General features: G+C 46.2%; 4 protein-coding genes and 1 gene segment (V, D, J or C); 3 read left to right on the forward strand and 2 right to left on the reverse strand.

Annotated features, from left to right (window-relative positions):
- Positions 1–1,294: 1,294 nt before the first annotated feature.
- LOC119219542 (Ig kappa-b4 chain C region-like) lies at positions 1,295–3,708 on the forward strand. The segment is given in 3 exon segments: positions 1,295–1,330; positions 2,309–2,384; positions 3,359–3,708. Coding segments are annotated over 3 exon segments (432 nt in total).
- A 1,588-nt stretch (positions 3,709–5,296) lies between these two features.
- LOC119219029 (pro-opiomelanocortin-like) lies at positions 5,297–7,521 on the reverse strand. The gene is made up of 3 exons (XM_062558549.1): positions 7,454–7,521; positions 6,763–6,883; positions 5,297–6,547 (listed from the first exon to the last, which is right to left on the reverse strand). Exons 2-3 carry the CDS (start codon positions 6,877–6,879, stop codon positions 5,999–6,001), a joined length of 666 nt encoding a protein of 221 aa, XP_062414533.1. The 5' UTR covers positions 6,880–6,883; positions 7,454–7,521; the 3' UTR covers positions 5,297–5,998.
- A 3,970-nt stretch (positions 7,522–11,491) lies between these two features.
- Positions 11,492–14,754, forward strand: LOC119219541 (microfibril-associated glycoprotein 4-like). The gene is made up of 6 exons (XM_037474808.2): positions 11,492–11,887; positions 12,385–12,628; positions 12,964–13,098; positions 13,182–13,398; positions 14,330–14,525; positions 14,608–14,754. Exons 1-6 carry the CDS (start codon positions 11,492–11,494, stop codon positions 14,752–14,754), a joined length of 1,335 nt encoding a protein of 444 aa, XP_037330705.2.
- A 261-nt stretch (positions 14,755–15,015) lies between these two features.
- Positions 15,016–17,490, reverse strand: ndufb9 (NADH:ubiquinone oxidoreductase subunit B9). The gene is made up of 4 exons (XM_037473904.2): positions 17,347–17,490; positions 16,337–16,529; positions 15,734–15,847; positions 15,016–15,353 (listed from the first exon to the last, which is right to left on the reverse strand). The coding sequence occupies exons 1-4, from the start codon at positions 17,433–17,435 to the stop codon at positions 15,222–15,224; spliced, it is 528 nt and encodes a 175-aa protein (XP_037329801.1). The 5' UTR covers positions 17,436–17,490; the 3' UTR covers positions 15,016–15,221.
- A 99-nt stretch (positions 17,491–17,589) lies between these two features.
- tatdn1 (TatD DNase domain containing 1) lies at positions 17,590–22,669 on the forward strand. 2 transcript variants are annotated; one of them, XM_037473851.2, is made up of 12 exons: positions 17,590–17,920; positions 18,214–18,279; positions 18,370–18,419; positions 18,567–18,630; positions 18,784–18,927; positions 19,030–19,072; positions 21,040–21,125; positions 21,204–21,244; positions 21,461–21,537; positions 21,903–21,973; positions 22,219–22,345; positions 22,439–22,669. In XM_037473851.2, the coding sequence occupies exons 1-12, from the start codon at positions 17,842–17,844 to the stop codon at positions 22,542–22,544; spliced, it is 954 nt and encodes a 317-aa protein (XP_037329748.1). In that variant the 5' UTR covers positions 17,590–17,841; the 3' UTR covers positions 22,545–22,669. The 2 variants fall into 2 exon arrangements, with proteins under 2 accessions (XP_037329748.1, XP_037329750.1); XM_037473853.2 differs by lacking the exons at positions 17,590–17,920; positions 18,214–18,279; positions 18,370–18,419; positions 18,567–18,630; positions 18,784–18,927 and having other exon boundaries at positions 19,033–19,072; positions 20,976–21,125.
- Positions 22,670–22,692: the final 23 nt, after the last annotated feature.

The following is a 22,692-nucleotide window of genomic DNA, read 5'->3' on the forward strand; positions in this document are numbered from 1 at the left end:
TCTTTCAGTCGTGGTCTGAGTATGAGACAGAAACAAGAACAGCCACCGCCTGCAGAGACACATGAACGATGACGAGTCCTTTCACAGCTCACAACACATAGCATGAGGCTAACATCTCGTTCTGTACCAACCCAAAGACAGATGTACTAATGCAACCTGTTCATACTTATTCCTCCAGATCGTCTCTAATCTGCACCTTGAATAATCTGAGAGACGAGATGACATGAGATTATTCATTGAACTGGACAATAAAAGTCTGTTTTCCTCATTGAACTTTCATGATGATTCTCTGTTTATTGTGTTAAATAAATCTCACTATCTTCTTCATTCATAACTATGTATCTTGTTCTTTGATATATTGGTTGAATACTCATGAAACTGTGTTCTTCGTGACCTCAATGCAGCCCTCAAAGTGGAAGGAGTGAGTAGCGCTGCCCCTCTGAGCCTCCTGCTCTCATTGATGATCCCTCACGTCCTTCACCAGCTACCTCCTCGTCTCTTTGTCAACATCTCTCTCTTGATGTGTGTTTCCGTGGTGTGACTGACAGCGTGCTAGTCTTGTACCCAATGAAACTTTACAATGATGTTGACTCGCTGTTCTTTACTTTGATGTCATGCTAACGTAACGTTAGCTCTCTGGCTAAGCGCCGATCCAAAAAGCTTCTAAGTTGACTGTTTGTCTCTGAGACGTGTCCTTTCTACTGGAATGAAGAGTCTCATTCATCAACAGATGATTTGTGAATTCTTTGTTTACTGTTTTCTAAGTGAAGAAGGAATTGTTAATGTGAATGTAATTGTTAAGTTGTTCATGGATATTAGAGAGATAATGTGTTTTTGTTTGTCCGTCATGAACATGCAGCTACAGGAAGGAAATAGTCTGGTTTTAGGGTTTGCTTTTCATCAACCTTTGGTGAATCAGATTAAAACAAAAGGCTTTAAAAGGGATGTGAACATATGGTGGAAAGAATGATTTGAATTCCATAAAGATCCATTTTTGTCATTAAACTCTTGGAAATTAATTTGTATTATTGGTTAAGGTAATAATAGTGAAACACTACAAGTTCTTGATGAACTTGTACATTGTGTGTGTGTGTGTGTGTGTGTGTGTGTGTGTGTGTGTGTGTGTGTCTCTAGTGAAGTGCGTCAGTCTCTTCAGTCAGTTCACTTTCTGTTCCTTCTGACTGAGGGAGGTTTTTGTACGACTCTTTTTCACTGTGTGAACACCCACTGACTGTTGATTACATGAAAACTCTGACAGTAGTAAACTGCTGCATCTTCAGCCGTGAGTCCAGTGATGCTCAGAGTGAAGGAAGAGCCTGATCCACTGCCTGTAAAACGACTTTGAATCCCTGATGCTCGACTGGTAGCACGATAAATCAGCAGTTTAGGAGCTCCTCCGTCTTTCTGTTGGTACCAGGCTAAATAATTATTGTTATAAACATTCTGATTGGTTCTACATGAGATGGAGACGGAGCCTCCAGCAGCAGAGCTCACTGTTCCAGGCTGAGTCACTGTGACCTGGCCTCTGGACTCTGAGGACACAGAGACAAATACATAGAGCAGCGTCATGGTGGTGTCTCCTTCATTTTAGAGGGACAGACGTCCACAGAGGAGAGGACTTTGGTCCTCTGGACTTTACCTGTGAAGCAGAGGAGAGTCCAGACGAGGACGCAGATCAAAGTCATGTTTGTGATGAGGAGGATCTCTGTGTCTTCTGCTGGGATGAAGGACAGCTGTCCTCCAGGGTCCAACTCTCAGGACTATAAGCTCTCCCAGAGCACTGGAGCGTGGTGCTGCTGATGCAAAGTGGCTCTCTATGGAAATGCTGTGATGACGCTGATGATCAATGGATGGATCAGCTGATCACTGCATTGATCAGGAATGTGTCAGTGCTCCTTAACGAGTCTTTGATGCAGTTTGATGGAAAACTTTTCATCTGGAATCATTTATGAAATCCCAAAAATTCACTATGATGTGAAAAAAGCAAAGTGAGAAAAAATATGAAAAATTGTCCTTATGGTGTTCAATAAAAAATGAATTATAACATTTATTTTTATTTGGAACGATTCATCACAGAGTTTTTATTTAGGAATGTCTTAATCATTCATTTGTTTGACTAAAAAGACAAAAATAAACATTTAAATGTTACATGAATATTGATCACAGATGTCTAACATTGAACTAATAACCGGTTTAATACACATGTATTTTGTGTTGATGGGTTTAAAGGCTCGAGGTGTTGTACACACTGAATGTGTGTTGTGTGTTTGTGTGTCTGTCACTGAGCCGTGTCTCTCTACTCTGAGAGGTTTTTGTACGGTATTTCAATGCCTTTGTGTCACTGTGGTACACGTTTGGTGGAGGAACCAGACTGAGCGTTGGAAGTAAGTCAAACCTTTAATAATCTCCTTATTTCTGACTATAATGTATCATATTTTCATTCATATTCAACAGGAAAAGGATATAGATTACTATAATATATTAATGTATGTTTTTCAGAGAGATTCTTTGCATTTAGAGACAAACTTCCCTTCCGTGTTTGTATGAAAGTCAAAGTGTGAACTAGAGAGAGGACGAGTGTGTTAAACGTTGATGGTAAAGTTCATGTTTGGCTTGAAGCTTTAGTTCAGTGTGTCTCAGTCTGAGAGCTTTTAGTACGGAGGCTCAATGCTGAGCAGCTCACAGCAGCTTAGTAAGTCGTCCTAACATGTGACTCAAAGGGTAGAAGGACCTGCACCTCAACCCTGTTTTATACGTCTTTTACAATGTTTTACTTCTGTTCATTTGGTGTTTCTCAGTCTGAGCTTCTGGGAAGTAAGTTTCTGTGACATAAATACTAAATGAAATGTTGTAAAGTCAGATTTTCTATTGAGTTGGAAGCGTTTAAAAAATAATCTGTTTTTTTCATTTAAGCACAAAATATCGATGGATTTTGCTTTTTGTTTCTTCCTAATGAAAATGTTTATGGACGAGTTAACGATCGACTTCATTCGGTCTTGAACTTTAAAACCACTTTCATGAAGTTTTCTAATCTTGACTGAAATCCACATGAAGAACGTTTGATGGCTCTCGGTTTATTTTCTCTACTTATTCACGTTTAAAGTCCTTATTTTAGACAAACGTTTCTGGACAGTTTGACCATTTGTCCACATCTGGACGCTTCTTCTCTGGTTTGGTGTCCTCCTGTCTGAGGATCCTCTCTGTGCTGATGTGCATGAGAGGCTTCTTGAAGGGAAGTGAAACATGGTGTGAGTGAGTGACTGCTGGAGCAGAAGAAACATCTGGCAGAGACTCCTCAAAGGACTGAACCAGCCCAGTCTCTGGTGTTTGATTGACAGCTGATGGTTGTGTCTCCTAGGTGATGTCCGTCCCACCCTGACGGTGCTGCCCCCCTCCAGGGAGGAGCTGCAGCGGGGGACGGCCACGCTGGTGTGCCTGGCCAACAAGGGCTTCCCCTCCGACTGGAGTCTGGCCTGGAAGGTGGACGGCAGCAGCAGCAGCTGGGAGGAGAGCAGGAGCCCCGGGGTGCTGGGGGGGGGCGCCCTCTACAGCTGGAGCAGCACCCTGAGGCTCCCTGCAGACCAGTGGGCCAAGGTGGGCTCTGTGACCTGTGAGGCCACCCAGGGCTCCCAGCCTAAGCTCTCAGAGACGCTGAGGAGAGACCAGTGTTCCCAGTGAGCTGAGCCACTGGGGCTCTGGTACTGGTTCAGTCTGGTACTGGTTCATACTGATACTGGTTAAGTCTGATACTGGTTCAGTCTGATACTGGTTTCCAATACATTTTGTATGCAGTCATGTTCTTACTTCACTTAATCAATAAAGACTTTCTTATCAGACTTGTTGTGTTACAGTTTTTCTCTATTGCTAAGAAGCATTGTTCAATGATGAAACCACGCTTTCAAACCTCTTCACACAGTCTGCATTACCAAGATTAATTTTGGCCAAAACAGTGAATCAAACCTACAAAACTCACTCAGACCAACAAAACACTCAAAATGAGCTCGTTCCACTGATCACTGGCATCAGATTCTCATTCAGTAAACATGTCACTCATAACATACTGACCTAAAGAACACTAGCAACACGGAGCATTACATCAATGATGAACTTTTATAGAATGTTTGAATGAATTTTCACATGAACAATAATTAATGCAGAATATCCCATTTTAATCTATTGACTGCACTAAAGCATAATGCAAGTTTTCCAGCACATTTGAAAAGTTTCAGCCTCTCTTTCCCCTTTAGGGCAACTGTTGGATCCTACAGTAAAAGACAACAATTACTGTATTGTTATAGGTTTTCAAAGTTTAGACTATGTATTGTACTGTAACATGGATCATCTCACCTGTCTTTTCGCTGAATAAAATGTGTACCTTTGGTGCAGAATGGTGCAGATTTGGCTGCAGCCTCAGACTCTCACAGTGAGACCCTGTTCACAACATTTAGTGTATTACCTCAGATATCACCGCTCTTGGTCTTCCTCTCCATTGTCCTCCACACGCTCTCCCTCATATCACTGCTCTTCTGTCATCCATATTTCCAAACAAAATCAGTTCCAAGCTTCACCTTCTACTGAAACATGGTGATGAGACTAAAGCTGGTCGGCTTTCAGCTGAAATTGCAATTAGCTTGGACTGATGATTCTTTGACTTTCTCCTAAGATTTTCTATATTTCAGAATAATTACTGCATAAATCTTTGAAATTTCTCATCATTCTGATATGAATGTGCTTTTATCAGTTTTGAAAGCAGTGTGTTAACATATGAAAAATATTCTGCAAATATACCGTTTTTTACAGTTTGTGGAGTTTGAAAAATGTGGTGATTGAATGCATTTAGTCTGAAAGCAATTAAGTATTATTCACACTTACGTCTGTTTACACTTCAAAAATTCAATTAAAAAACCCTGTAAAGTGCTCCCTGTGTCCGGCTCCTTCCTGAAATGATCCCAGGATATCTGTTAAATCCACTTTGTCTCAGCGTGAGCTTACCTTATTTTTAACTCTTTTGGATATTAATAAATATCACAATGTATTTCTCTTTGTAAATACTTGAGCATAACAGAGAAACTTAAACTTTAGTCTAAATTTTTTCTAGTTTTTTTTACCAACACAAAAAACTGCAGCTGCAGCAAAACGCAGATTCATTCAAATCCAGACACGAAGCATTTTACGGATTTTTCTTATTTTGTGACACAATAAAAAAAGTTATTTCTAGTACTGATCCCACCTGTAATGTCTGTGTAGTGCTGCCCTCTGGTTGTTGATTGATAGATAAAAATACATTTTTGGAGTCTTTTGCTTGCAAATATCTTTATGTTTTGATGTCATTTACATTTATTTACATGAATGAATATATATATAAGAACCCTCTTTCTCTCCTGTGGGAGGAGTCACAGAAGATACGTTTCAGCGCTTTAGAAGACACTTTGGTGTTAAAGTAAAGCAACTGTCCCTTTCTAAAACCTCTCTAAGAGGTTTGAAACTGAGTCGTATTTAATTTTCAAAGTGAGCAGAGAGCAAAAATTATATAATTTAAACTGTTCTAACTGAAGGAATTTTCAGGATTCAGGCTTTTGAGGAGTTAAAGATGGTCACCTTTACTGTATGAACATTTAACCCAAACTACTGCAATTATTCTGACAGGTGAATCCATGATTAAGTCAAATATTGTATATTTCAGCATAAGTGTCTCATTTGTGAAAACGTGTTTTCAAACTAGATATCTTTCACCTTCGGAGACATTCTAGTGTTGTCTGAAATTGTGCGATTTAAACAGTTATTCAATGCTTCATTACTGGAATAACAGCAGGGGGAATAACAAACTGCATCTTGTATTGGGTCAGCTGTTCCCATTTATTCATCCATATATTTATATATATATATATATATATCGCCGAGGTATCGAGGTAATTTGGTGAGAAACATCGTGATATTTGTTTTTTTCTGATGTGATGAACTCGTGGGCCGTGCTGTCTGCTCCTCCTCCTCCTCCCCCTCACTGCTGTCCGTCCTTGTTGATGACGTTCTTGAAGAGCGTGAGCAGCGGCATCTGGTCGCGCTCCTCCCAGCTCCTCATGAAGCCGCCGTAGCGCTTGCTGGCCGGCGGGCCGCTCCAGCGGAAGTGCTTCATCTTGTAGGTGCCGTCCTTCTTCTCGTGGTGGTCACCTGGGAGCTGCTTCTTCTTCTCCTCCTCCTCCTCCTCCTGCTGCTGCTGCTGCTGCACCTTCTCCTCCTCCATCAGCAACTTCCCGGCCAGCTCGCGCCTCCTCATCTCCTCGGGGGGGAACAGCTCGGCTGACTCCTCCTCCACGCCGTTGGGGGTGTACACTTTGACCGGGCGGCGCTTGCGCCCAACGGGCTTCCCCCAGCGGAAGTGCTCCATGGAGTAGGAGCGCTTGGCCTGGGGGGAGGCAGGGAAGGAGGAGGAGGATAGAAGAGAGAGGATAGGCGGAGCCTCTGATGGAGGAGGAGCCTGGAGGTGGGCCGCACCCGGGATGACTGGCACCTCGGCGGTGAGGTCGGAGCGGCACAGCGCGATGCACTCCTGCAGGAGGAGAGGACGGAGAGGAGGTGTGCAGGTGTTGGAAACAAAGGGAGGAGGGGGGATCCAAAACTCAGGTTACACAGGTTTACTCACCCATCAAAGGTCAAAAGTCTTGTCAAAAACAACTTGTGAGTGTGTGTGTGTGTGTGTGTGTGTGTGTGTGTGTGTGTGTGTGTGTGTGTGTGTGTGTGTGTGTGTGTGTGTGTGTGTGTTACCATGATGCTCGTCTCGGAGTTGACGTCCTGACAGCTTAGATGTTCCCAGCACTGACTGACGTCTCCTCTGGCGACGCCCATCACCGTCACAACCACCAATAGCCACGCAGAATACATTTCTCTGCGAACCACAAAGTGTCATCTTTGATCTCTGATCGTGTGCATTTATTTCAAAATACATGCTTTTCATTTTTGATTAATCATTCAAAGCTTTACACAAAATAATCACTTACCAATATTCAAGAAAACAGAACATTTAACAACACATTTACAGCAGAGAGAAACCAAATACAATTTTAAAATAAATTCAAAATAAAAAATTAAATATCAAATAATTAAATCTTAATAAAAGGAATGGAAAAATACTTATCTGATAATGAAAATAATTTACCATCATATCATAACAATTTTAGATAAAGTATTTGTCAAAAAAGATTTTCTTGATCTTGTTTCAGATAATTAAATAAAACAAATAATGATAGCCTTAAAATGTGTTTTTTTATCCTATATTTTTATAAATAATTCTTTTATGATCAAATGATAAGTGAAAGAAAAAGTTGTGTTCTATGTCCTGTGTTTTTATAATACAATGGAATATGTTTTTTCACATGTACAATATAGAATAGACATTTTTAAAAATAATTTAAAAAAAGAAACATTATAACAACAAAATAATAATAAAGACACTCACCTCCCTTCGTCCCTCTCTTTTCTCTGTTGTGTTCAGCTGCTGGTCAGAAGCTTCTGGTGATCCAAGTGACCGGGCGACTTTATATGATGCCAGCCAAGGACCCACACACGCACACACACACACACGCACACACACACATATACACACGCACACACGCACACACACACACACGCACACACACACACACACACACGCACACACACACACACGCACACACACACACACGCACACACACACACGCACACGCACACACACACACACACACACGCACACGCACACACGCACACACACACACACGCACACACACACACACACGCACACACACACACACACGCACACGCACATGCACACACACACACGCACACCCACACACACACACACGCACATGCACACACACACACACACACGCACACGCACATGCACACACACGCACGCACACACACACACACACCCACACACACGCACACGCACACACACACACACACACACACACGCACATGCACACACACACACGCACACACACACACACACACACACGCACATGCACACACGCACACACACACACACACGCACACACACACGCACACGCACACGCACACACACGCACACACACACACACACACACACACGCACACACACACACACACACATACATACACACACACACGCACACACACACGCACATGCACACACACACACACACACACACACACACACACACATAGAGCGATAAAAAGTGACTCCAAGCCAGATGAAAAAAGGGCAGTGGTTAAAACAAGCGGAGAGGATTTCTCATCATATCCTTCTATATAAAAACAATGTATAAAATGTCAGCTGACATGTCTGTGTCCAATCGAATGAGGGCCCAAAGTGGGTGAAAACATTCTTTTATGGCTGCCAAGCAGCATGGGACAGAGTGCCACAGTAAGACAAATCCACTTTTTAACCTGTTGAGAATGAAACAACGTCGTTAAAATGTTTACATGTGGATGAGTATGTAAAGAAGTATCTTTGATAGTTTAAATACTTCAATTGTTATTATTTGTTATAAAGTTATTCCATAGAGAGATATTGTTTTATGGTCTAAAAATCCCTTTTTGTGTGCCTTGAAAGAAGCAGGCGCTAACGAGTGGTAAAAGGAGTAAACGTCGTCCTTCTTGCATTTACTCATGACTGGAGTAAGAGTTTAAACTTTCTACTTCTGCAGCTTCAAATATCATAAAATGGATGAAGATTTTCATTTGCAGATTATTTTGTGCAATAATCAGACATCCAATGGAAGAATCCCATTAGTGTTTCCCTGCTGCAACATTAGATTTACACAAAATCTTCTTTCGCCGTTTCAAATCAAAAGGTGTATAATTATGGGTGAGACGTCATGCCCAGTGTCCCTTTGCGCTGTTACAATGACGTTGTGGTTCCACAGAGGAAACACAACAACCTCCAAAGCTGGAGGAAACCAAGCGCTCCACAAAAGGAAGCGCGAGTTTCCCGCCGCCGCCGAGCGCGCTGAAGGTCACCGAGGCATCGGGAGGATTAGCACCGGGCCGACATGCGGTCACAGGGGTGGGAGAGGGGATTCAAACCTGCGGGGTCAGCGTCTACAGTTACTCACACACACGCCTGCTGCCGCCTCTTTCCATTCACCGAGCCGTCGGTGTGACGGATGATGGGTCCGGGAGGGGATTGACTTGTTTAACGGACCCCCGGGGAAAAGGTGGATGAGGATCAACTTCATTTGTTAAAGCTCTGTGTCCTCCAGGAGCCTTTGTGTACCACTGGGACCCTCCCTCTGACAACAGAGAACTCCCTTCAAGGCTTTGAGACCTTCATATTTCTCCTCAGCATTGAGGAGGTTGGTTTATGGCTTGTTGACACTTCCACTTCCTTCTGCTTTTGATAGAGCAACCAGTCGCACCCTCCATCAAACCAGTGTCTCTGGAGCCAGACCTCCATGCAGCCGGAGCTTCTCTCAGCTCTGCGTCCACCAACAGAAGAAAAGAGTGAACCTTCCGCCAAACACGTCAACTTTGCAACTTTGGGAAAATGGAACCATAAAAGGCAACAGAAATCCATTAAATGAAGGCAAGCAGAGGGAGAAAAATATGAAAATGTATCATATCTGAGTGATACATAAAGCACGGTGACATTGTGTAGAAAACGTACCGCGCTGCTTATGGAGGCACAATTTCCTTTATTCATGATTCATCTTTGCACAGTTCACATAACTCTCATCTGGAGGGCTTCGTCTTCATCAACTTCCACCAAGAGTCTCATGCTGCAACTTTCTGTTAAGATCTACATCAAAGCTACCCATTGTTCTGTAAAGTTACCACTTTACCTCAAGTATTCTTATTTCCAATGTCGTGTTCTCAAAATGTTTAACGTTGCTGCAAAACATTGTTTTCAGACAGAATCTTAATGGAGAACTCAAGTTGTGTTGTTTTGGTCTCAATCTGCTTCCCTAATGGAACAAACAGAGCATCTTCTGGAGGAAGGCAGGTAAATATAAACCCATTAGAGGACTCCCACAGCCTTGAACCTCCCTTCAGCCCATCACACACACACACACACACACACACACACACACACACACACACACACACTTCCCAGAAAGCTCAGGAAAAACACAAAGAGGTAATGGCACGACAAAAGGGGCCGAAGAGCCAACCGATGACTTTATCGACACAGTATCAGAAGTGAAGGCACTTTATTCACAGACTTGTGTCTTTCATTTCCGTCTTTCTGTCCTTTTGTCCCCACTGGAGAGAAATCAAAGGATATTACAGCCAAAAGTCAGTAGCTGCAAAGTACATTCAAGACCGTTTGTGTCCACTCCAAAGTACCTTTGGACCGTGGGTGTGTGGTTCCATGTGTGTTGCAGGCGGATGATGGCGGATCATTGACATGAATGATTAGACTACACACTGTGATTGACTATTTGTGGGTGAATCAATCAACGTGATCAGCGCTCACGTACTGTGACGTGCTGTCACATTATTCTAAACCCATTCAATGTAATCTATTACCTTGCAGGCCACCGGCTGCCAATCCCGTCAGAGGATTATCGGGATAAGATGTCATACACGGTGCGCAGTCACACCCACACACACAGGAGCAAATCGTCCCTCGGCCCTGATGCTTTTCCTCTGGGATGAATTCAGCGCTGCGACAGGTGAGGGATTCAACCTAAACCTAAAAGTCATGTAAAGGTGTTTGATTTGAGGTTTCCGCTCCGCGGCCTCGATGCCGTGGCTTTAGATGTTCACCTCTAACATGTGTTCCCTTTGGTCTTGTTGCAAAGGCATCGTGTGGTGGTGTGGTTCAAAGCACGAACTGTTGTGAAGGTGCGTTTTGGGAAAAGGAAAAAAGTGCGTAGGACGAAGTCACTGCGAAAAGCAGTAGTGTCATGTTAAAGTTGAATGATTCTATACAATTATTAACTCTTAAAGCAGGATTAGGGATTCAGAGCATTTAAATGTTGCCCTTTTTTTCAGATCACTCTTCAATCTCACAGTTCTGAGCTTCCTTGAATGCACCGTCAGGGATCGCTCTTCCTTGACCTGGGTCTCCATTAACTAAAGATTCAACTGGGCAGTCTGACCTTTGACCTTGCTGTGAACTCAAGTCCTGGTTTAAAAAGACTGTTGTCAAAGGACAATTGAGTCATTGAGAACCCCAATGACTTTGGTTGTGACCATGTTCACTGGATGAAGCTCCAGACCTGAGCACCTCCTTAAAATCCTTACAGAGCTGGGAGGGAGAATCTGCTGACGTCGTCATCATCATCTTTCAGTTCTTCGTCGTCCTATACACCAAGACTTTAGGTGGAGTTATTGAGTCCGATGGCTTCTCTTGAGGTTGCTACGGATACAGCACCAGTCAGCCAAGGTCCGTGACTGAATGCCCGGAATGAGCTGGCGAACCCTCTTACTAGCCTGTGTCCTTCTGACCCGCCGCTGTCACCGTGTCACCAGTGACTTTGCGGCCTCGTATGAACGCCCAGAGGTTGGACAACATGAGGACGTACATCCCAACATGGTGGACACCGACGTCCAAACGAGGCCGGACAACAGCTTTGACACAAAGTGGGACCTGAACAAAGACTGGACGCCCTCCGACCTGTCCCCTGAAGACGGAGCCAACCCCACCTTGCGGCGGACCATCGGCGGTTCCTCGGCACAGTGCGGCCAGTACAGCAGCCAGCTGAGCTCCGGGGGCCAGTGCCGCTTGGCGGCCACGCTGCCCCCGGTGGCGGCGGGAGCTTTGCGGCGGCGCTGCCCGGACATGTTCCGCTGCACCGACGACATCTCCTTCTGGCTCCACGAGAACCAGAACAGGAAGGAGCAGCTGGAGGAGCTGAGGGAGACCACGTCGGAGCTGACGGAGGAGCTGAGGAGCCACCGCCACCGGGTCAAGTCCCTGGAGGTGCAGGTACACCGGTCTACTCCCTTTGAAGGAAAAGGTTCAACGTGATGTAAATAAAGTCCTGCAGGAGCAGGTTTTTTTATGTTGTTTGGTTTTTCTGTAGTTACATCAGATTGTCATGAATGTTTGGACATATATCCATGTTCCCCAAAAGAGGGATACCCGAAAAACAGCATCAACAAACAAGTCGCATTCCCAGTTTAACTTTGATACTCATTGTAACATCCTGCAAACATGATGACGGTTCTTTCTATTGGAGGCAGTTTATATTTCATAAGGGCAAAGAGTACTGTCTCTCTGTCTCCATGTTTTCACACCCACTAAGTCCTCCTTAACCCTGAATGCTAACAGGATTACCTTCCAGCTCACAGCGTGCATCTACTGTAATCAAAAAAAATTCACCTCATTCATCCGTCCTCTTGGTGGTTTGAACCTGCTGTAGTAGAATCCTGAACAATCAACAGTTTCAGAAAACAGTGTCAAACTCATTTTTTCACTCTCAGGATGAAGAAGGTCTCTCTTCAGAGCCTCCCCTTGACCGGCGGTTGCACCCTCTGGAGTCGCGTCGCGCCGAGGCCGGCCCGCTGTGCCGCGTGCACGCGACGCTGTTGCGCGATCTGCAGGCGCAGCTCCGCAACCTCTCGGCCGCCGTCGCGCAGCTTGTGAGCCGCAGCTCGGGCGCATGCGCCATCAAAGTGGTCCGAACGCCAACGCTGCTGCTCGCCGTGCGAGACACACGGCCACCAGGTACGAGGCCACCACCCACACTTGCAATGCCGGTCCCCAACTCTTACACCCACAATGTGTAAGAAATAGCTAAATGATCCCAAGGGAGGTGCAGGAGGCATCTTGTCAATCCCACTGCTCCGAGCCCTGTAGCACTAGTGCTAGGATGGGCCAGGAGTCCAGGCTCGGCCCAAAGACACCCGACCGATGGGCCGTCCTGACCCTGACCTCACAACTCGGGCTCAGTGCCCAGGGTCCTGACTTCAAAGGGGGGGTGGTGGAGCTTGTTGACCCTCAGTCTGCAGACCAAGAGTTTCATTGTTAGGTGACAGTTTTCTTTGTCTATGGTCCCCCAGATGGACCCCGCTTGTCTTTCTGTCCATCGGACTGCGCGTCCCTCTATCACAGTGGCGTTCGTCGTTCCGGTCTTTACACCATCATCCCGTCGCCTGGCAACGCCCTGCCCGTCTACTGCGACATGGAGACCGGGGGTGAGACGCATGCGGCCACGAGTTATCCAACGCAAGGCCCGGACACAGAGACGTGACGCTTTGTTCGCTGTGTGCTCCACCAGGCGGAGGCTGGACGGTGTTCCAGCGGCGCCACGGCGGCTCCGTGAGTTTTAACCGCGGTTGGTCAGCGTACCGCGAAGGCTTCGGAGAGCCGCAGGAGGAACACTGGCTGGGGAACCGACAGCTCCACCTGCTGTCCAACCAGGGCCACCACAGCCTCCGAATCGACCTGCACGACTGGAGCCACGCCCACAGACACGCCCTCTACCACAGCTTCAGGTAGACGGAACAGGTGATGTGGATTAGTCCTTACGACGTCTATGAGGAAATTACTCTACTTCTGTGTAGTGACCAGCAGGGGGCGACTCCTCTGCTCCCATAGACGTCTATGAGGAAATGACTCTACTTCTGTGTAGTGACCAGCAGGGGGCGACTCCTCTGCTCCCATAGACGTCTATGAGGAAATGACTCCACTTCTGTGTAGTGACCAGCAGGGGGCGACTCCTCTGCTCCCATAGACGTCTATGAGGAAATGACTCTACTTCTGTGTAGTGACCAGCAGGGGGCGACTCCTCTGCTCCCATAGACGTCTATGAGGAAATGACTCCACTTCTGTGTAGTGACCAGCAGGGGGCGACTCCTCTGCTCCCATAGACGTCTATGAGGAAATGACTCTACTTCTGTGTAGTGACCAGCAGGGGGCGACTCCTCTGCTCCCATAGACGTCTATGAGGAAATGACTCTACTTCTGTGTAGTGACCAGCAGGGGGCGACTCCTCTGCTCCCATAGACGTCTATGAGGAAATTACTCTACTTCTGTGTAGTGACCAGCAGGGGGCGACTCCTCTGCTCCCATAGACGTCTATGAGGAAATGACTCTACTTCTCTCTTGATTTATTCCCTCAGTAAACATTGTAAACACTAGTTTATGGTGTCAGTCTCTAGTTTCTGTCTTCAACACGGCATGATGTTTAGTAAACAATGGTCTATCTGGAGACCATAAAAGAGGGGAGGCTTTAGGGCGGGACTCACTGTGATTGACAGGTCAGTGTTTCATTTTAGAACTTATTGTACTTAGCTCTAACCCCTTGTTTCCCGTCTGGTTGAAAAAACGGTGTTGAACTTGATGCTTTAAAACAGTTTTCCAAACTGATGTCACTTGACTACGGCGGCGTCCTCTTCACATCTGTATCCTCTCCTCCTCGTGCAGGATAGAGGACGAGGAGGACCAGTACCGCCTCCACGTGTCCGGCTTCAGTGGAACGGTGGCGGACTCGTTCGGCTGGTACCACGACCAGCGCGGCTTCAGCACGCCGGACACCGGCAACATCTGCGCCGAGATCAGCCACGCCGGCTGGTGGTTCCACCAGTGCTTCCGCGCCAACCTCAACGGCGTCCACTACGAGGTGGTGACGAGAACGTGGCTCAGGAAGTCGCCGCCCACTCAACGTTCTATTTAACGTGTCAACGTTGTTTTTCGCCCTCCAGGGGGGGCGCTACTCTCGCACAGCTCAGAACCTGCTCGGCCCAGACGGCATCGTCTGGTTCTCCCTGAAGGACTCAGACTTCTACTCCCTGAAGGCCGTCACCATGATGATGCGACCGAGCGGCTTCAGGCCGCGCTCGTCCCCATAGCAACGGGCCATGGACCGCGTGCTGCCATCAGATACTCAAAAAATGTCACCTCACACATTTAGAGGCTGATAATCGTCACTGAGCTCTCGTTGGGTCTCTCACACCAGTAAAGACACTGATCATGGATGCTCTCAGAGCTCTCTCCACCCTCACAAGCAGGAGTGTGAACACCTGTGTGTCAGGATGAATGGAGGTAGAAAAGATGCATGGACTCACATTTACTCATTTTCTTTAGCAGTAAAAACAACAAGATGCAATGTACACGATATAATTATTTATTAGAACAGTTATTCATTGATACTACAGGGCATCCCAAAGTCACACATTCAGGCAGGTTGTGTTCTCAGATGTTGAACCTGCACAGGTGAACGACTAGTACAACATTCTACTCAGAAATGTGTTGAATCAGCTTTGTGCTGCTGCTGAGTGTGGAGGGTGGAGGGAGGAGGGTGGAGGGTGGGGGGTGTTTATGTGGGCCTCTCCCTGGGGCGGGTGACGTACTGCCACCACAGAGGGGGGAGGTCTCCCTCTTGGCGGGCAGGAGGGAGGGCTTCGGTCTTGGGGCCTCCGGCTGAAGTCTCAGCCTGCAGCTGAGCGACCTGCAAACATTTACAATAAATAATGGATTATTATTGTTTTTGTTGTTGTTGTTATGAATGACAAAGGTTTTAATTTGGTCTGACGGCCAAAGATATTCAATGAATAATGATTCCAAACAGAAGCAGAAAACACATTTGAATTAGGTTGTGAGGGGAGGTTAAACGTCACTCTAATCAAACTGATCTCCTGATTGGTGACATGAAGTTGACTAAAGTGCTGTTTTTTTATGGACCAGTGTTAGCTTCAGAAATCACAAAAGTGATTAAATTTAAATTGTGAAGATGACCCTGCTGAACCAATCTGGGATTGATGGGAAAATGAAAGCGGTGCCTTGGTGGAAAGTAAAATGTGGGATTCGTTTGACGTGAGGAGAGCTCACCTCTTTGTCCCAGCTCTCCATTCTCAGTTTCTTCCACTGCTCCCTCTTGGAGAAGTAGTCGGGGTACAAGGCCTTCTCTGACGGGTGCCAGTGGTCCAGCAGCCACTCCGGAAACTGTTGGAACAGAAGCTCACAGCTCAGGGAACCTACATTAGGATGACTTTTGGTCTGAAAAACTCCATCCAAGGGTTCCTTTCTTTCTTTGCTATAATATGCCACCTTGAGAAAAGAATAAAAACTCCACCCAAGATTTTTACAGGAATGTGTCATGAGCATGTGATGTAGATTTGATTGACGCAGAAGTCACGTTGCACCACCTTCACACCTCCAGCAGAGGGCGGTGTCAACATGAGTCACAGATCAGATTCATCACTTGATCTGGTTCATCACAGGTGTAGTAGTACCCCGCTTTACTTTATGCAAAAAATAAGAAACAAAATGGCAAACATTTAAACCGCCTCACAGAGCGACATTCTGTCAACTAATAAGTTCAAATGAGTGTTTTTTAACCCACAAACTGAGCTTTACAAGCATCGTCCAGAAACCCAAGGGAGATAAATAAATAAGAAGTTTGCATTAAAGGCAAAATAATATGGGGCCCACCTTGTAGCACTCGTATCTCTCGTAGGACGTCCCTCCCGGGGAGTCGGGGAAGATGTAGGGCTGCGGGTGTTGGTTAGCCCAGAACTCCTCCTCTCCCGACTTCAGCATCACGGTGGCCTTCACCATGTCCTTCTCCTCCTTGTTGTCATCGAAGCGAGCTCTCAGCATGCAGGCGTAGAACCGGTACTTGTCCCTGTGAGGATAGAAAAAACAAAACAGCGACCTGTCTTCAGTCGGACGGATGAGAGACAGAAGGAGGACCAGGTGTGGACGGTCAACGCGAGGCATCTGGTGCCGATGCCGGAGACAAAGCAACAGCTGTGTTTGCATCATTTCAGCTCCACAGAAAACATTCGTTTCTCTGGACAGAAACATGCAAATGTCAATACGTTATTGGTTCTAACCCCAAATAACATTAGCTTTCATCCAATAATGATCTAAAATGGGAGAACATATAGTCAGCAGATCATCAAAAGTACTGCTTTTTGAATTACTTCATTCATGTATGTAGTTACATATATAAATAGAACTCATTCAATCATATTAACTACCAGTTAAAAAAATATATTTTTATACGTTTTTCGATTGATTTCTTGATCAATAACTTAATGACAATAACGGATCTGACAGAAACGTGATTCATGAGCCCATGAGATGTGATATTTTAAAACTAAACGAATTCCTCAAATTTCCACCAGCTGTGGGTGTCATGGAGGAGGACTTCTGGGTGTCTTCATTCAGATCAGAACAGGTTATTAATTATAATATAATTATAAATTAAATGTGATCGTAACCTGGTCTAAATATTAGAAAGATCTCGTCCGAGTCAGCCGTCGGTGATCGCTTTATTAGCGGGACTGACCGACTTGAGGAATGGATGACCTGGCTAGCTGTTAGCTTAGCGTTTAGCTTAGTTGTTTAGCTTGTTAGCAAACAGTACAGTAGAGCAGCGACGTCCTTCGCTATTTGTTTAGCTGCTACGGAGTTTAAAAGAAGACACCTCCGCTCACCTGAAGATGCACCATGACTCCAGGTGTCTCAGGGACTTCTTGTATAGCCGCAACACTTTCTGCTGGTGGCTGAGATAGGCAGTGGCCATTTTCACCTTCTCGGCTAGCGGCGCGGAGGATTCTGGGAGGTTGCGCCGTGTGGACGTTGTGACCGTAAAGATGCTCACAAAGCGCACACGTGTTTTCTCTACTCCTCTTATTCAGGATCCTCACGCTTCACCTTGTCTTTCATCCACATCATTTGGATCAGAGGGGAATACGGCGAGATCGATTTCCCATTACTTTATTTTAAATAAATAATTAGAAAATACATGTTGTTTGCTTTGCGTATTGGTTTACTTACTTATTTTATTTTTGTTAGTTATTGTATTGATTTCACTTGATCGTTCTATATTTAGTCCACACTGTAGATTAGTTGTAATGCACACCAACGGAGATTAAATCAAAGAAAGTTAAACTTTTCCCTCTCTCGCAGTATTACGGTAATGACGCACTATGGGACTGCAGAGAGCTGCATGTGCGGTTGTTTTTAGACGTTTTGCTCGTACCGCCATGTCCCAACACAAATTCATCGGTGAGGCACTGTTTCATGTCCAAACGACATAAAGGAATGGTGTTTTTATGTCATACATGTCATACACGCCACTGGTGGTAACAGACCAGAGTGCGTGTTTCCGTTAGCATGGCAGCTAGCCGTTAGCCTGCGTGCAGGGAGGCTTCTTCTGGTTCGACATCAAACAAGTGGTTTATTAAGAAATGGTCCTAAGTATTTGCTGGTTTAAAGTCCTCAAAGCAGCTTCTCGTCTGCTGTGTTCGACCGTTCTATTGCACTGCCGTGTGTATTCATGGCTTCCATCCTGTCTTCAGATATCGGTGTGAACCTCACGGACCCCATGTTCAGAGGACTCTACCGAGGGAAGCAGAAGCACGAAGGTGAGCTACTCAGGGACCAGGTGATCTGAGACCAGTAGTCTTGAGACCAGGTGACCTGAGACCAGTTGCTGATCTGTGGCTTTGTGGCAGATGACCTCCAGCAGGTGGTCGACCGAGCTCTCAGGACCGGAGTGGAAAAGGTGAGGCTTCTTCTTCTGAAACCGGGTGCAGACACTTGCAGTCCTCAGAGGATGGAGCCCTCTCACGCTGTCCACCCTCTGACTTCTTTCTCTTCATTTCCGTTATTAGTGTAATAATAAGTTCTTAAAGCGGTTGCTTGGTTGCAGTTGGTGATCACAGGAGGAAACCTCGAGGACAGCAGAGAGGCCCTTAAACTCGCTGAGACCAGAGGTAACGAAAACCACGACGTTTGTGGGCTTTTAAGGTTCCACTGAAGATAAAATGTAAATGTGAATTCATGAGGTGGCTGTTAAACATCCACAAAGTCCATTTTTTCGCCCTCCAAACCCCTTGAACTTTGAAATCCGCCCCTCGTTATCACAGAGGAGTTCTACTGCACGGTGGGCTGCCATCCCACCCGCTGCTCCCAGTTTGAGCAGAGCGGAGAATCCCAGTACCTGGCGGGGCTGATGGAGCTGGCCGCGGCGCACCGGGGGAAGGTGGTGGCGGTCGGGGAGTGCGGACTCGGTGGGTTCGACTGACTGGTGCTGCAAAAAGTTGTGTGGGTCGTGACATTAGGAGTTTAAATCGTTGAATGGGACGCTGATGTGTCTTTTCTCTCTGTTACAGACTTCGACAGATTGGAATTTTGCCCAAAAGAGACTCAACTCAAGTAAGTTCATTAAATGCCCCCTGCTGGTCACTACACAGAAGTAGAGTCGTTTCCTCATAGACGTCTATGGGAGCAGAGGAGTCGCCCCCTGCTGGTCACTACACAGAAGTAGAGTCGTTTCCTCATAGACGTCTATGGGAGCAGAGGAGTCGCCCCCTGCTGGTCACTACACAGAAGTAGAGTCGTTTCCTCATAGACGTCTATGGGAGCAGAGGAGTCGCCCCCTGCTGGTCACTACACAGAAGTAGAGTCGTTTCCTCATAGACGTCTATGGGAGCAGAGGAGTCGCCCCCTGCTGGTCACTACACAGAAGTAGAGTCGTTTCCTCATAGACGTCTATGGGAGCAGAGGAGTCGCCCCCTGCTGGTCACTACACAGAAGTAGAGTCGTTTCCTCATAGACGTCTATGGGAGCAGAGGAGTCGCCCCCTGCTGGTCACTACACAGAAGTAGAGTCGTTTCCTCATAGACGTCTATGGGAGCAGAGGAGTCGCCCCCTGCTGGTCACTACACAGAAGTAGAGTCGTTTCCTCATAGACGTCTATGGGAGCAGAGGAGTCGCCCCCTGCTGGTCACTACACAGAAGTAGAGTCGTTTCCTCATAGACGTCTATGGGAGCAGAGGAGTCGCCCCCTGCTGGTCACTACACAGAAGTAGAGTCATTTCCTCATAGACGTCTATGGGAGCAGAGGAGTCGCCCCCTGCTGGTCACTACACAGAAGTAGAGTCGTTTCCTCATAGACGTCTATGGGAGCAGAGGAGTCGCCCCCTGCTGGTCACTACACAGAAGTAGAGTAATTTCCTCATAGACGTCTATGGGAGCAGAGGAGTCGCCCCCTGCTGGTCACTACACAGAAGTAGAGTCATTTCCTCATAGACGTCTATGGGAGCAGAGGAGTCGCCCCCTGCTGGTCACTACACAGAATTAGAGTCATTTCCTCATAGACGTCTATGGGAGCAGAGGAGTCGCTCCCTGCTGGTCACTACACAGAAGTAGAGTCATTTCCTCATAGACGTCTATGGGAGCAGAGGAGTCGCCCCCTGCTGGTCACTACACAGAAGTAGAGTCATTTCCTCATAGACGTCTATGGGAGCAGAGGAGTCGCCCCCTGCTGGTCACTACACAGAAGTAGAGTCATTTCCTCATAGACGTCTATGGGAGCAGAGGAGTCGCCCCCTGCTGGTCACTACACAGAAGTAGAGTCATTTCCTCATAGACGTCTATGAGAGCAGAGGAGTCGCCCCCTGCTGGTCACTACACAGAAGTAGAGTAATTTCCTCATAGACGTATATGGGAGCAGAGGAGTCGCCCCCTGCTGGTCACTACACAGAAGTAGTCATTTCCTCATAGACGTCTATGGGAGCAGAGGAGTCGCCCCCTGCTGGTCACTACACAGAAGTAGAGTCATTTCCTCATAGACGTCTATGGGAGCAGAGGAGTCGCCCCCTGCTGGTCACTACACAGAAGTAGAGTCATTTCCTCATAGACGTCTATGGGACCAGAGGAGTCGCCCCCTGCTGGTCACTACACAGAAGTAGAGTCATTTCCTCATAGACGTCTATGGGACCAGAGGAGTCGCCCCCTGCTGGTCACTACACAGAAGTAGAGTCATTTCCTCATAGACGTATATGGGAGCAGAGGAGTCGCCCCCTGCTGGTCACTACACAGAAGTAGAGTCATTTCCTCATAGACGTCTATGGGAGCAGAGGAGTCGCCCCCTGCTGGTCACTACACAGAAGTAGAGTCATTTCCTCATAGACGTCTATGGGAGCAGAGGAGTCGCCCCCTGCTGGTCACTACACAGAATGCATAGAAAATGCAATAAATGACGTAAATAATGAACGAATCATCAAAATTGTTGTCCACACTCGATTAGTCATCTTGTCGTTCTTCTTGGTATTAGCAATCAAACATACAAGATGACACGTTTGGAGTGAGGCCTTTGAATACTCGCTGGTGTGCAACAGATACTTTGAGAAGCAGTTTGAGCTGGCGGAGGAGACCCGGCTGCCCATGTTCCTCCACTGCAGGAGCTCCCACCAGGACTTCATCGGTAGGTTTGTTCTCTCACAACCTGGTGTTTGTGATTGATCATTAAAGCCTTGTACTGTTACTGTCTCTCTTTGACCAGACATTGTGAAGAGAAATCGAGACCGATGTGTCGGAGGAGTGGTGAGGACATTTATTTTTATACTGTTCAGTCGTCTGTGAAATATTTTCCGCAGTACAGGATGTCGTCATCGTTGTAAAACATTTAGACAAATATAACTTTAATTAACTGGAGTGGCAGTTTCCCTCATATAAAATGGATCATGGTAAAGAAGTTAAATCACTAAAGGCTTTAAACTTCGACCCAGCGGATTCCCTGAAACTTCTCCTCCCTTTCAGGTGCACTCCTTCGACGGGACGGCCCAGGAAGCAGCCGCCCTCGTGGACCTGGACCTCTTCATCGGAATCAATGGATGGTGAGTGGGCCTCGAGTCCCAAAACCACTCCTTCAAGTGGGTTGGAAGGTCAAGGTGAAAATACAACACAACGACATGGTCTAGCTTCTGAGAATAAGGAAGGTGACAATTACGATTCGACGAAGGGAATGTTTTTCAATTAGTGCTGTCAAGCGATTAATAAAGCGTTAAAGAAAGCGTTAATCTCGCAATAAACAAATGACGTTAAAATGGGTTTAACTGATGGCACTAGTTTCAATGTAATCTGCTTTTAAACAAAGGAAGGTATCATATATTTATTTTATTTTCACATGACATTAGTTCATTGGTTTATTATCTTTATCTAGTTCTTCATACTACAACTTACTTTTATTTTTATTTTTCAGTTCCTTGAAGACAGAGGACAATATCGAAGCCATGAAGTCCGTCCCCACTGAGAGACTCATGATAGAAACGGGTGGGTTGCCTTCAGTTTATTATAAAACAAGGGGGAAGCATAATTATTAAATGTTTGATATTCCAGGTACTACTGCTTCCGAATTGTTGTCTTACATCATCAGATTAAATCATTTTCAGCACATTATTAAAGTTATTTATGTTTCATGGCTTTATCATCACATGATAATAGAGATCCAGATGTTTGGTGCATGGCGTTGCTGTCCCGCATTTATTAATGCGTGAATACGTCCTGCTCCTTCACAGATGCTCCGTGGTGCGGCGTGAAGAACACGCATGCGGGCTCCAAATATATAAAAACTACATTTCCCACAAAGAAGAAATGGGAGGCGGGTCACTGCCTGAAGGACAGGAACGAGCCCTGTCACATCATGTGAGCAATGTTGTCGTGGAACTCACTGGATGATGTCAGCAGTTTTAACCTCACCTGAGCTGGTGTCTAGATTTCACGGTTTCTCTCCTGCAGACAAGTTCTAGAGGTGATGGCGGCAGCGAGGGAAGAGGACCCGCTGGAGCTGGCCAACGCCATCTACAACAACACCATCAGAGTCTTCTTCAGCTCCAGCCGATGACGAAGTAAGATGAGCCTCCAGGAGAGCGACTCGTATGACCTTCAAGAATTAGTGTCTGCGTGTGTCTGAAGGGTCACTTGGTCACTTCTTCTAATCTGGCTTCTGAAATAAAATAAATCTCCTTTTAATGGGTTTGTCCTGAGTGCTT

Source organism: Pungitius pungitius, chromosome 17 (assembly GCF_949316345.1).
Source record: "Pungitius pungitius chromosome 17, fPunPun2.1, whole genome shotgun sequence".
In the NCBI taxonomy this organism is placed as follows: Eukaryota; Metazoa; Chordata; class Actinopteri; order Perciformes; family Gasterosteidae; genus Pungitius; species Pungitius pungitius.

Excerpts from the sequence above, each read along its gene's own strand:
- LOC119219541 (XM_037474808.2), top strand. The coding sequence starts at position 11,492 with ATGGTGGACACCGACGTCCAAACGAGGCCGGACAACAGCTTTGACACA. Across the intron at positions 11,888-12,384 it reads TCAAGTCCCTGGAGGTGCAG|GATGAAGAAGGTCTCTCTTC; the intron begins GTACACCGGTCT and ends TTTCACTCTCAG. Across the intron at positions 13,099-13,181 it reads CTGCGACATGGAGACCGGGG|GCGGAGGCTGGACGGTGTTC; the intron begins GTGAGACGCATG and ends GTGCTCCACCAG.
- LOC119219029 (XM_062558549.1), bottom strand. The coding sequence starts at position 6,879 with ATGTATTCTGCGTGGCTATTGGTGGTTGTGACGGTGATGGGCGTCGCC. Across the intron at positions 6,548-6,762 it reads ACTCCGAGACGAGCATCATG|GAGTGCATCGCGCTGTGCCG; the intron begins GTAACACACACA and ends CTCCTCCTGCAG.
- ndufb9 (XM_037473904.2), bottom strand. The coding sequence starts at position 17,435 with ATGGCCACTGCCTATCTCAGCCACCAGCAGAAAGTGTTGCGGCTATAC. Across the intron at positions 16,530-17,346 it reads GAGTCATGGTGCATCTTCAG|GGACAAGTACCGGTTCTACG; the intron begins GTGAGCGGAGGT and ends CTATCCTCACAG. Across the intron at positions 15,354-15,733 it reads TGGAGAGCTGGGACAAAGAG|GTCGCTCAGCTGCAGGCTGA; the intron begins GTGAGCTCTCCT and ends AAATGTTTGCAG.
- tatdn1 (XM_037473851.2), top strand. The coding sequence starts at position 17,842 with ATGGGACTGCAGAGAGCTGCATGTGCGGTTGTTTTTAGACGTTTTGCT. Across the intron at positions 17,921-18,213 it reads GTCCCAACACAAATTCATCG|ATATCGGTGTGAACCTCACG; the intron begins GTGAGGCACTGT and ends TCCTGTCTTCAG. Across the intron at positions 18,631-18,783 it reads TAAACTCGCTGAGACCAGAG|AGGAGTTCTACTGCACGGTG; the intron begins GTAACGAAAACC and ends TCGTTATCACAG.